The 13,230-nt window shown below is 46.1% G+C and overlaps 1 protein-coding gene across 3 annotated transcripts in view; it reads left to right on the top strand.

Annotated features, from left to right (window-relative positions):
• Camk1d (calcium/calmodulin dependent protein kinase ID) overlaps positions 1-13,230 on the top strand; it is a 407,618-nt gene that overhangs the window by 332,525 nt on the left and 61,863 nt on the right. For all 3 annotated transcript variants that reach the window (XM_087896387.1, XM_087896388.1, XM_087896386.1), the window contains exons 4-5: positions 4,259-4,397; positions 10,818-10,944. In XM_087896387.1, coding sequence (XP_087752513.1) covers positions 4,259-4,397; positions 10,818-10,944 — 266 coding nt within the window. The remainder of the gene's footprint in view (positions 1-4,258; positions 4,398-10,817; positions 10,945-13,230) is intronic.

The following is a 13,230-nucleotide window of genomic DNA, read 5'->3' as shown; positions in this document are numbered from 1 at the left end:
GTCTTTTAAAATCAGGTGGTAGGGGCTAAGGAGACAGTCAACAGGCAATGTACTTGTTATGCAGGCATTAGGATCCATGTTGGACCACCAGCACCCAGAACTGGGCGAGTAAGATGGATCCCAGGGTTTCACTGACCAGCTATTCTAAGCAAATCAGTGAGCACCAGGTTCAGTAAGAGACCCTATCTCAAAAGGTAAGGTGGAAAACAATTGAGATACTCAACATTGACCTCTGGCCTCTACACATACACACATGGTCCTCTACATCACCCCCAGCAGAGAGAGAGGGGAGGGGGAAGGAGAGAGAGAGAGAGAGAGAGAGAGAGAGAGAGAGAGAGAGAGAGAGAGAGAGATGGGTAAGTTCAAGTTCATAAAACAATAGCATTTACACCATGATTCTTGGTGCCTTGAAGAAGTTACACTGCACAGTAGTCTACAACAGGGCAATCCAAGCTTAATGTTTTCTCAGTATAACATCTCTGAAATGTCTCTTGACAATTGTTTTTCCACTTATAGGTATTTACATGGTTTAAGAGTTTTCCAAATAAACTGAATTTTTACTGAGATTGTGACATCAAAGTAATTCACATTTGCATATTTAAAGTTGGCATCTGTTAGGCAACTGTGGGCTGAAATAGGCAAGGAGGGTGAGCTACTGAACAGGCCAAAGTTCAGTATAAACTCATGCTTCTCATCAAGTCTGGAATCCAGCACACACACACACACACACACACACACACACACACACACACACACACAGAGAGAGAGAGAGAGAGAGAGAGAGAGAAGTGATTAGAGCTCTATTCTCATGCATGCATGGATGAGTCTATTTCTGTAATGAAGGAATTAATGGCTAGTGGATTCTTTCAAGTGGATTCAGTATAAAAGCTGCTTTGGCTGGGTTTGCTGTGTCCATTCATCACCCTGCACACCTCCAGACTCTGCCAGCAGGAAGCCCATGGCCAGCAACAATCTCTTAGCCTGATCAGAACCAAGGTTAAGATAAAGTTCATCTTTGTAACTCACTTAACCTACATTGATTGATAACAATAGAAGACAGGGACAGCTTCCACTAATTCCTTGTATCACATAATCCATTCTTATAGTTCTCCCCCCTTTCCCAAACCCTCTGATATTTCATCCCCATCCTGATGCTTTGCCTGCTTTGATTGGAGAGTTTGATTTTTAACATGGAGTTTTTGTGCAGAGGCTTCCCATAGATGACAGTTGTCAAGAAGGGGGCCTCTCCAAACAGCCCACACAGGTCAGCCAGCCATGTGACTCATGTCTCACCATGAGGAAGCTCTTTCCTCTGTTGATTCTGAAACAATATAACCTGACATATCTGCTTCACATGTACTTTCAAGAATAGGCAGGTGTCCTACTCAGAGAAGGGAAGGGTATTTTTTCACAGCCCTGGAGGAGGGGGTGGTGGCATAGGCTAATTCTGCTGGGAGCGCTCTTCCTTGCTTGTGGGGTCTTCCGTGGTAGATGGGACAGAGACCTCTTTATAAGGATCTAATTCCATCATGGAGGAATCATCATTTATGACTTTACCTCAACCTCAGGATGTCCTGAAGGTCTGCCCCCAAATATTCTCACTTTGAGACTTACAGTGTCCAAGAAGGCATTGGGAGCCATTCAGGTCTTTACAGTGGGTTTTGAAAATACGTGCCTTGTGAGATTTTTTTTAAGTATAAAGTGATTTTCAAATTTAAGACTTCTTTTAAAATTAATATTGTTACTTTTTTCTGTCAAGTTTCTAAACATTTCCCCAGAGCCCTGGTTTCTAAGGAAACCAAATTCTTCCAAAGTGATATTCATAAGTATGCATTCTGAAGTTTAAGAAAAAGAATCTTAAGTGCAGATAGAAAGGCCTGTGACAGCACACACCATCCGCCCGCTGATACTGATGCTTCAGCTTCCACTGCACCGCTGCCCCGTGGCCATGCACAGATTCACATTTTATAGACCCCACCAAGACCTTAAATATCCCATTGGAGAAAAAGACCTTCCTAGAGCAGTAAGCTGGGCAGATGAGGTTCAAGGGAGGCAGAGGAACGGGCAGGGTTGGGTTGTGGAATGCTCAGTCAGGAGGTGAGATGGTGGGAGAGGTAAGGATTATTTCCCGACCTCCAGCAGCTGAAGAAGAGAAAAAGCAGGGACAGGCTGGCCAGTGATGGGAGAGCATCATTGGAAGGTAGAGCAATGTTAACAGATGAGAGATGTGTCTTACCCCTTTGTAACTGATGCTACGTAGCTATCTCCAAGTACGTATATTCATGCTGATGAGTCGTGGGCACCCAGGAAAAGCTGAATGAGTGTTGAGGAAGTAATGAGGTGATTGCCTTCCGGGCATCCATGCTCACCTTGCCCTCACGGCATCCGTCTTCCTATGGTAGTACTTCCTCTGGTTCTGCAGAGGGCCAGATACTGAAATCCACTGGGGTTGTAGAAAAGCAAAGAGTGTAGAAAGAATTTGGCATCACTTGCCAGGCCAGGTTGCCTAGGGAGCTTGGCTCTCTGGAGGGTAGACTGTTAGATGACATAGTCGTCAGAAAATGCTGCCATCTGGGCTGCTTCCAGTTCTTTTTTGTTTGTTTGTTTGGTTGGTTTTTGGTTTTTTTTCAAAGCAGGGTTTCTCTGTAGCTTGGAGCCTGTCCTAGAACTAGCTCTTGTAGACCAGGCTGGCCTTGAATTTACAGAGATCCGCCTGCCTCTGCCTCCTGAGTGCTGGGATTAAAGGCGAGAGCCACCACCACCCGGCTGCTTCCAGTTCTTTTTACTCTTTGGGTTGCTTTTTACTTCTCCCGAGCGCCTCTCCCATCTAGATCATCAGTTTGCTTTGCAAGTGAAACATCCTCCAAGTACATTATTGTTCAGAACGGCTACAGGTAATGGAAGGAAACCCGAAAACATGGGACTTTATAGCTGCAGTTGTTTGTATTTTCGTTATTAGCTTTTTACAGAGACGGTTTCAGTGGACCCATTATTCTACGTTAATTGCCATGACTTGCAGAAAGTGAACTGTGTCTTTGTGCCTGTGCGTACATTGCTAACATCTGTCTTTTATTGTATTAAAACTGGAAAGGAAGGCGTTGTTTTAAAAGCCGGTTTATGATTTTAATATTTCTAATAAATATATATTTTATATGGTTTTAAAATTTGGAGGTTTTTAATAGTACGTCCCTTGAGTTTCTTTCTACAATGTCCTATTTATTTAGATAAAGCACTGTTCTTTTAGTGATACATACATGCTCAAATTTGAAAGTGGTTGGTTCTGCTCTGGGCTGCTGTTTTGTTTCTTTATCAGCGGTACAGTGGCATAGAGATGTGACAGGGTCAGAACCAACTTATCTACCTGCCCTTAACTGTATCCACCATAAGTTTATATTTTGATGTATCTTAAAAGCACAAAACCCATCAAATGAAATCTAAAACTCAAAGTAAATTCTAATGAAATGTTGTCACCAGCACATATCAGTGCTCTGTGATACAGTGCCCTTCTTTTCATTATTTTGAGTCAGAGTCTCATCATGTAGCCCAGGCTAGCCCCAAACTTGCTGCCTTCCCACCTCTGAATCTCAAGTCTTGGACTTGCAGGTATTCATCACCGCCTAGCATCTTGCCTTTCCCCACCCTCTTTCTTTTCTGTAACTCTCCAGTGGCTTTGAGAGTCTGATAACTTTCAAGGGTGTGCACCTACTCCTTGTTGAAAAGAGTTGACTAGATTCATCTATCCATTTAAATAGGTAGAAAGGTCCAAAGATCTAAAAGGCACCCACGTACTCAGTGTCTTAGGGACTAACATTAATCAAGAGCCCAGACCCCTGCTGGGAGGCCACTGTGTTGCCCCCAATACTGCCTTGTCATGTAAGACCCCACCCCAATACCCTTAATCAGGGGCCATTTTGACTTTGTATTGTCTCAGCAGAACAGAGAATAGAGGTGACAGTTGGGAATGACTTCTTAGGAATGGCTACACCCCAAGTCTTGGGGAGTTTGTTTTTGTTTTTCTACTTTCCTTTTATTCTGTGCATTTTTGCTGCTGTGACATAGGGACCCTTTCTAGGGATTGCTTCTGGAGAAAAGGTTGGGCAAACTCTAAACTCAGAATTGGACTCATGTTTTAAATTTGCCTTTAGAAATGAAGTGTTTTTTTTTTTTGTCCTGTTGAGAACTCTCAGCGATGATTTATTTTGTCTGCACCATCCAGCAGCCCTCTGTGTTCCTAATGTCTCATTTATTTGTTTCACAGCGTGTCCGGTGGAGAACTCTTTGATCGGATAGTGGAGAAGGGATTTTACACAGAAAAAGATGCCAGTACTCTCATCCGCCAGGTCCTGGATGCTGTGTACTATCTCCACAGAATGGGCATTGTTCACAGGGACCTCAAGGTGAGGCATTGCTCAGCAATACCAACTATTCCACACCCCAGAAAGCACCTGCTGGAGAGGACCTGCTACGGTGAAGGCATAAAGATGCTTTGAGAGGAGACGGGGGAGTGGGCGGCATGTACTTTTTAGGTGTCGGTGCATTGAGGCCCAGAAGTAGAAGATCAATGCAGCTGACCACAGTTTATGAGATTCTGTAGCCAATAGGCACCCCCAGGGCCATAGAGAGGTGATCATGTATTAATACAAGAACTTCTGAAAGAGCATTCAGTACATTCTCTCCTCTCTTCTCCTCTCCCCTCCTCCCATCATCTTCCATTCCCTCCTCTCTTCCCCTCCACACACCATCTCTCCATTTCCTTGTTTTCCCTCCTTCCCTTTCTTCCTGTTGATTTTCTCCAGTTTCTTTTTTAGATAGAATTTCTCTATATGGACTACACTGGCTTCAGAACTCCAAATTCTCTGGCTTTAGCTTCCTAGGTGATGAGACTGTAAGTCCTTGTCTTTTCTTTATGAGGTGTGGGCATCCTTTATCTTTAGCACTGAAGGGTTTAGGCATCACAGTGCCACCTTAGTGTCCCACTCCCTTCCCCTCACCCAGAATTTGGTAGCTGTCACACGCAAGGACTGGGAAGTCAGCTAAAGCAGCGCTGTTGCGCCCATGTTACAATGTAACGTCATGCTGCAGTGTTATAGGTCTAGCCTCCACACCCTCCTGTGTGCGTGAGACAGATGTCTACCCGCTAGCACATACGTGCACCACTCAATATAGAAATGCAAGGACTCCTTGCATTGCAAGCTTGCTGCCCTTAGCAGGAAGTCATCTAGAGTCAGCTATACACATTTGCTAGACAGAAGTTGAGCGTCTGTCCGTCATCTGCTCGTGGGCATCATGGAGTAGAATGGTACAGCTTTTCCTTCATGAAAACTACCCTTTGGGTTGGGGGAGTGGCTTGGTGGCTGAGCACTCGCCAGCATGTGCATGCCCTAGGCTCTGTGCCCAATACCACATTTTTTTAAATTGTTTTTTGTTTGTTTGTTTGTTTTACATACCGACCTCAGTTTCCTCTCCTTCCTCTCCTCTGTTCGCTCCCCACCCCCACTGCCTCCCATCTACTTCATCCCTATCTACTCCTCCATCTCCATTCAGGCTTCCCATGGGCATCAGCAAAGCATGGCACATCAATTCTAGGCAGTACCTCTTTTTTAAAAATTAAAAATAAAAAATGCACTCTGAAGTTTTCTCTTTTACTTTCTACATTTCATTTTCTCTCACCATTTTTCTATTTCCATTTTTCCTCTTTCTGTAGTCCATCTTGAGACCTTCTAGAGATCACCTTTTAGAGATGCAACACTGTTAACACAAATCAGTGTCGGGGAGGTGTGGGGAGGTCAGTAAGATCTCTGTGTTCTGGCTCTGCCAAAAGGGCCCCTGATCAGGTGAGGCCACAGAAGAACCAGGACTTTGCCTTTCTAGTGAGTGAAGATGCCACCCAGGTGACAGTGATGCCAGTCTGGGGATGCCTCTTGGGGAACCACTAGAGAGAGGAATGCCAACCAGCCCTGCTAGCCTTTGCTATCCTCTTGCCAACAAATGGGCTGTGAGTGTAATAAGCCCATATTCGGAGCCCCGAGGCTCTGCAGAGTAAGAAAGACGCTAGGCCAGCCAGCCAGCCCAGTGCCCCCTCCATGCCAGGCAGCACCCCTTCCCTGCTCTTCTGCACCCCTGCCACAAGTCAGTGCTTTGAACACAACAATGTTGCTATCTAGTTGTTGCTAAGCAAGTTAGTGTTGCGACTTCAGACATGTGGTGTACAGGGCCATCGGTGCTTCCTAGGAAAATAAGTTAGAAACAGTTAGGACATATCCAGGAAGAACAGTGTTCCTATCCCCCTTATAAAGTAAGACAGGAGACCATTTTTCACTTCTACCTAAAACTGCTGACTAGGGCTTGCAGCTCTCAGCCTGGGGAACTTCGAGAACACCAGGCCTTCTGGAAGTACAACCCATGGCTATTAAATACCAGGCCTTCTGAAAGTACAACCCATGCCTATCAAACAGGAGGGGAAGACGGTTTGACCTTCGGGCAGAACGCAGTGGCTGTGTGAGGATTTTTTATATCATCACTTTTCCTGGAGCTCCATAGAGTTTCCTCCATGTGGTGTTAAATTTTCATCAACTCCTAAGAACATGGAAGCTACTCAATCTGAGCTACAGCAACAGACAGCCTGATTGTGCTAATGAAAGACATGTACAGGGTCTGCGATGCTACCCTAACCCATGAGCAAGCATGCCCGCGTCTCCTTCCAAACAGGCGTTTTCATGTCCGGTGGGCCCTAGGAAACTATTAGAGATAACCCAGAGTTCCGTTTCGTTCAAGTACAGGGAGTGAGAAAGGAAGTGGCTCCCGCTCCCACATCAAGCATGGATGGTTCCTTAGCTTTGCCCTATTGATATTTAGAGATGGAGGACTGTGTGTGGGCAGCAGCCCTGGACCCTGCAGGAGGTTTAGCAGTTTCCCTGAATTCTAGCCTCTCAATTTCCAGCACCCTTCCTGGAGCCATAGAAACCAAAAGTGTCTCTAGGCTTTGCTGAATTTTCTCCACTGAGGGACCCAACTGCTCCCTTGTTGGGAAAAACTAGATTCATAGTGTTGTTACATGCAGCAGTAACTTTCCCAGAAATGTGTTGAATGAGATCATTTTTAAGGATTATTATATGAAGTATTACCCAGAAAGGAGCTTAATAGTCTAATCTGAGTTTTAGCCCACGGTTGCCTTAGAGAAATGCCATAATGGGCAGCCAAATAATTTTTCAGGTGAGACCAGGCCCTCCAACAGGTCCCCTTCTGGCAGGAAGAACCGTGTTGTGATGTGGTGAGATTCTCTTCATGGCCTTCATACCTTCCGGTCAGATCATCTCTTAGGTGATCCCTTGGCCACCTCAGCTCTCTGCCTCTCTACTCCACCTGCAAGGAAAGCCTTGCAGCCATCCCCAAATCTTGAGGAAACTCAAAGTATTGATCAAAACAATGACTATCTAGTTACTTTAACCCTCTTTGGAGATAATTGTTCAAGAAAGCATGTTACTGGCCAGATGAACCACCCGTGGGGGAAGTGGGTGTGTTAGGGTGGATGCTCGCTAATCTTTTGCCTGAGTTGAACTTGTGTAGCATGAGTCTCATGTTATCTCTCCAGCTGTGGAAATCCTGGGGCAAGGAAGATTAAAACCCAGTGGTGGTGAGGCAGAGCCCCTCTCTTGGCATCTGTGACAGTCTTGCTGTTCATCAGTGGATAATTCTTAAACCACATACATTTTGCAATAAGAGGAACCTCCCCTCCCTCACCTCCCAAGCCTTTCAACTGCCTCAACTTCAGATTGGCCCTTTTCATTTCCATTTCAAAGCACCCTTCGGCACCCTTAGATTCCTTCAAATCTCCCTCTTCACAAACTTGTCCTGGTGACTCCAGACTCCAATTACTCTTTGTATCACTACTGCAGGTGGTTGAAAATGTTTTTCCCTTTGGGTTTCTGTTAAAGAAAAAAAAAGTGTCTTGACATTTGTTAGAGCAAGAAAGAAGCCTTTGTTTGAGACTGCTGCGGTAGGGGAGAGAGATTGAGCTCAGCTCTGACTCTGAACCAAGAACGAGTGGCAGTAAGAGTAGGACAGGGATAGGAGGGAGGAGGGCACATGATTACTAAGAAGGGCTAGAGAGATGATTCAGTCCTCCAAATGCTTCACAAGACCTGAGATGGATTTGGTCACCAGCACCCTCATGAAGAAACCAGAGATGGCAATGCACACCTATACTCCCAGCACTGGGGAGGCAGAGACGAGAGAATTCCTGGAGCTCATTGTCCAGGCAGCTGAGCCCAGTTGGCAGTGGGCAGCCTCCAGATTCAGTGGAAAGACCCTGTCCCCGGAAACAAACAATCAAACAAACAAATAAATAAGAAAGAAAGATAAAACAATAATTATAAAAAGAAATACAATGACCTCAAAGTCTCTCATTAAAGGTAGACCATGAACTCACACATGAACAAAGAGCCTCCTCTTTGACCCAAACTGATCATAAGAATCATCCTGGATTTATTTAGCACAAAATATCCCTGGGTATCTGACCAAATCTCTTATCACCCACCCTCAATATCATGTCACCCAGTTCAGTCCTGTCACGTTGGCCTTGCCAATGTTCCCTTTACGGTAATGATCCATCTACTGTCCTCCAGCCTGCCCTTGGCTAGAAATTGCAACTTAACCTTGGTGGCACTGGAGTTGAATCAGGTCCCTCTTCCTCTAAAGCCCCGTGGTGGGGGTGAAGAGTAGTCAGTGTCCTTCAACATATCTGAATACTTGTTTCTTAGCAGCGTCAGAAGCACCAGAGGAAGAACCGGGTCATATTTCAGGGGTGGGAATTCCCTCTAAAGAGAGTTCACTTGGTTCGTGCTGAGACTGTGCTTGGCTGGCCTGACTAGAGAGAGACTTGGGAGGCCAAAGTTTAGTCAAGGACAGTCATGAATAGTTCTTAACAATTTCGTCACAGCAGAGACTGCATGCTAGAATCCCTGCCTGTAAGCCTCTGCACTTTTCTGTGGATACCCAGGCCAGATTCAGGCATGCGCTTTCCCGAACTCGGGTCCACGAGAATGGATGATTGTCCTGAGGGTTTAAATAGACACACACAAAAGAGACCTGCTCACTTACCAAAGAGTAAATGGCCACTTTATTAAACTCAAGTCGGGTATTTATACCAGTGGGCAAGAGGGTTCAAAAGGGCACGGCCTCCTCCCATCAGGAGCAGTAGAAGGAGATTACAGGTGCCGGCGCCTCAGGCAGAATCAGCTGGGGGAGGCAGGTTTATGGGGCCCACTGCTAGAACCTTGATTACAGGTGGAATCACCATAACAAAAGAGAGCCAAGTTCTTCCTAAGCTATACCCTCAAGCCAGTGCTAGTGCAGAATCTCCAGGGAGCCAGAGGTCAAACAGTCCTGCGAATCGCCAGGAAGCTGGGTGGGGGGAAGACCTGTGTACCTACACCTGCCCTCATAGATGCACTCCACCCCATCTCAGATCTACCAAAGGATGTAGCTCCTCTATTTGATACCCTTATAGGTGAGCAGGTAATGATAGTGTACTTGTTTCTAAACAAGTTTAATCACTCTACCTGTAATAATTCCTAAACTTCAATGTGTAGTAACCAAGCTATGTCCCAGAAGCCTAGTGAGGGAATATGGCTTTATTCTTGGGCTCGGAGGGTAGCCAGTCTGGTAATGAGGTGGGAAAAAGAGCTTCCGTTCCCAATCCTTATTTCTGCTCTCATTCCTTTCGGGTTTACTGTAGATAGGAGCCACAAGTACTTATTCACTCAGGAAATCTGCAGAGCTGTCCTGGTGGTTGGATGTTCCTCGACTGTTCTGACACCATCCTTCTGAGAGATGGCATCATCTAGAGAGTTCTTACCTCCACCAATGCTTAGACCAAAGGAGCGATCCTCTCTCTACAAATCCTCTCTATGAAACTCAGATCGCATCTGTCTCTACGAAACCTCAGACTGTATCTCAGACTGAATCCTCAGTCTACATCCGAGCTCCTATCTCCTCCTGTATATTCCTCTCTCCACCCAGCCATATCACTCCTGTCTCCACCTCCCTAGTGCTGGGATTAAAGGCATGGGATCCCAAGTGCTGGGATCACCTTTGTGTGAGCTCCGTTTCTGTTTTAGACAGATTCAACTTCATGTAGTCCAGAGTGGCCTTGAACTCACAGAGCTCCATCTGCCTCTGTCTCCCAAGTGCTGGGATTTAAAGGTGTGTGTCACCACTGCCTGGCTTCTATGACTAGCTAGTGGCCTAGCTCTGCACTCTAATCTTCAGGCAAGCTTTATTTGTTAGATTGCAAACAAAATACCACTACACACAAGAACCTGCAAATCCTGCAAATATAATTTCATCTTCCCCAAGCTAAGAACTGAAATGGCAGGGTCTGAGAGCCATAAGCTTCCTAGGTTCCCTCAAAATGTGGTTTTTCTTTTTTATGGAGGCAAAAATGCTCGTAAAGGAAAAGAATAACATTGAAGATTTGCTTCTGCAGGGCCCTCTGTGGCCTTTCTAGTGAGCAAATTGTTTAACTGACATCTATTGATGTGGGCATTGTCTATGTTTTAAGGTCAAGGTTCTTCTTAGTTGTGAGATTTCATGAGTAAGGCAGCTTTAAATGTACACAGTTGTTTGTTTGCTTTTGGTTCTGGGGATAGAGTCCAGGGCCTCTTGCAGGTTAAGCAAGCCCCCTACCACTAAGCTACACCGCAGTCCTCGTTTTAGTTTTTATTTGGAGAGACATGCTCCCCCAAGTATCTGGGGTGCTAGGTCTCCACTCCAGGTTAGATTTACAATCTCTAAATTTACATTTTTGTTTTTTCTAGCCTGAAAACCTCTTGTACTACAGTCAAGACGAGGAGTCCAAAATAATGATCAGTGACTTCGGTTTGTCAAAAATGGAGGGCAAAGGAGATGTGATGTCCACAGCCTGTGGGACCCCAGGCTATGTCGGTAAGGACAGTGTATGTGCAGGTGCACGCATGTGTGTGCCCATGATGTTGGGATGTCTCCTTGGGAACGTCATCTTCTTCCTGAAGCACTGGAACCCAACACATATATCAACTGCCTGCCTTTCTCTTGAAGGACAGATAAAAATACTGAGAGACATCGTAGCCAGTTAGTAGTCAAGTGATTTCTCTGAAACCTTTGAGCAGTTGCCTGGAAATCCTGTTTTGATTTGGTTGTGGGTCTAACTGGAGTCTGAGAGCAAAATGGGTTGAATTCCCAGGTTCTAATCGCAGGATTAATGTGAGTGTCTATTTTTGGATGATCTATAATGAAGCAGTGAACCTACAGTAAGGTGCGGGCAGACTCTATAAAACATGCAAACTGTAGAGATCCGTGCAGTGAGAGAGGAAATACTTGCATGAGGAATATGAAAGAAACCATAAGTAAGTCATCCTCTCAAGTCAAATCACCGTGATCTGTGCAGGCAAAGTCAGGGGTTATGATAGGATTTCCTAAAATCATAGCTGTACCTTTCTTCCTGCCACTCATACAAAATGCAGAGACGCTACTGACAGCTGTGAGCAGCTGGCCACTGAGATTCACCTTCGGTTTCTGGAGAAACCTCGCGGGAACTGTGTTAGCTTGCTGTTACTGTAACAAATACCTGAAGTAATCAGTTTATAAAGAGAAAAGCTTAATTTCGCCTTGTGGCTTTGGAGGTTTCAGACTGTGAATGATTGGCCCTGTAGCTGCTGGGCAAGCAGCACACCATGACAACAGCGTCTGGTAAAACCATTCCCCATGAGGCTGGGACATGATGGAGAGGGGATGGGATATTAATAACCCCTTCAAAGTTGTAGTCCCGATGACTAGGAAAGCTCACAATAGGCCTTACTTCATTGTCCTGCCATCTCTCCAGAGCACTACATGCTGGGGACCAAACCTCTATCAAATGGCCTTTAGGGAACGCTGATCCAGAACAGTGTTCACGTCAGTGTATTCAATTGCTTATCAAATGCGTATTCAGGGCCTACTGTGCCGCCAGCGCTCTTGTGAACGTTGCTCAGACACCTTACCTGCTCCTTCATGGAGCTTGCTTGAAACAACAGGTCACAAAACCAGAAAGAAATGAACAAGGCTGTTTCTGCTTGTGCTGTGCTGGGGGAAATGAGGCCAGCAGCATGCAACAGAGAGTGACGGGGATTAAGGAGGATCCAGGACTGTGTTGAGAGAACTTCACCTGGATGACAGGGCAGCCGGCCACCTGCAGGTTAGAGAAGAGGGGTCATTCTCGGCCAAGAAGTAAGCTTGACAAAAAGCCAAAGGCAGAGAGAGGGCAAGCTGGTATGCCTGGTGTGGGGCGAGGTTGGAAAATGGAGACCAGGGCTGAATCCTCATGCAAACTTTGAAGGCCTTTCTTTGTGAGAGCAGCGTGTGTACTAGGCATGGTGGCACGTTCTTGAACTTCCAGCACTGGAGGGTGGGGAGGCGGGAAGAAATCAAGTTTGAGGCCAGTCTGGGATGTATAGAAAGATCGTGCAAAAACACAAAAACACACAAACAAACAAAAATAGAGGAAGAAGTGAAAGAGGTGACAGAGGATAGGGAAGGGAGGTAAAGGAGAAGGGAGGGAGGGAGGGAGGGAGGGAAGAGAGGAGGGAAGGAAGGAAGGAGGGAGAATAGGAAGGAGGGAGAGAGGAAGGGAGGGAGGGGAGAAAAGAGTGAAGGAGGGAGGGAGGGGAAAAGAAAGGAAGGAAAGAGGGAGAGAGGAAGGAAGAAAGGAGGGAAGGAGGGAGGGAGAGAGGGAGGGAAGAGAAGAGGGAAGGAAGGAGGGAGGGAGAATAGAAAGGAGGGAAGGAAGGAGGGAGAGAGGAAGGGAGGGAGGGGAGAAAAGAGTGAAGGAAGGAGGGAGGGAGGGGAAAAGAAAGGAAGGAAAGAGGGAGAGAGGAAGGAAGAAAGGAGAGAAGGAGGGAGGGAGAGAGGGAGGGAAAAGGAGGGAGGGAGAAGAGGAAGGAAGGAAGGAAGGAAGGAAAGAAGGAAGGGGAGGGGAAAAGGAAGGAAGGAAAGAGGGAGAGAGGGAGGAAGGAAGAAAAGAGGGAAAAGAGCAGAGGAAGGGAAGGAGGGGAGGGGGAACACCGTGTAAACTTCCCTAAGGAAGGGAGATTAGTATCACACAGCCTACACCATTTCCAGTGACTTCTGCTTCAGGTAACAACTAGGGAATCTTCCCAGTTGAGAAGATTCAGCCTAAAACCCATCGGTCTGGAGACAGCAGAACACTGTGGGGAG

This window comes from Myodes glareolus, chromosome 14 (genome assembly GCF_982192425.1).
Source record: "Myodes glareolus chromosome 14, mMyoGla1.1, whole genome shotgun sequence".
NCBI classification, from domain to species: Eukaryota; Metazoa; Chordata; class Mammalia; order Rodentia; family Cricetidae; genus Myodes; species Myodes glareolus.
The sequence above is the reverse complement of the archived record's forward strand: the minus strand, read 5'-3'. Positions and strand labels throughout refer to the sequence as shown.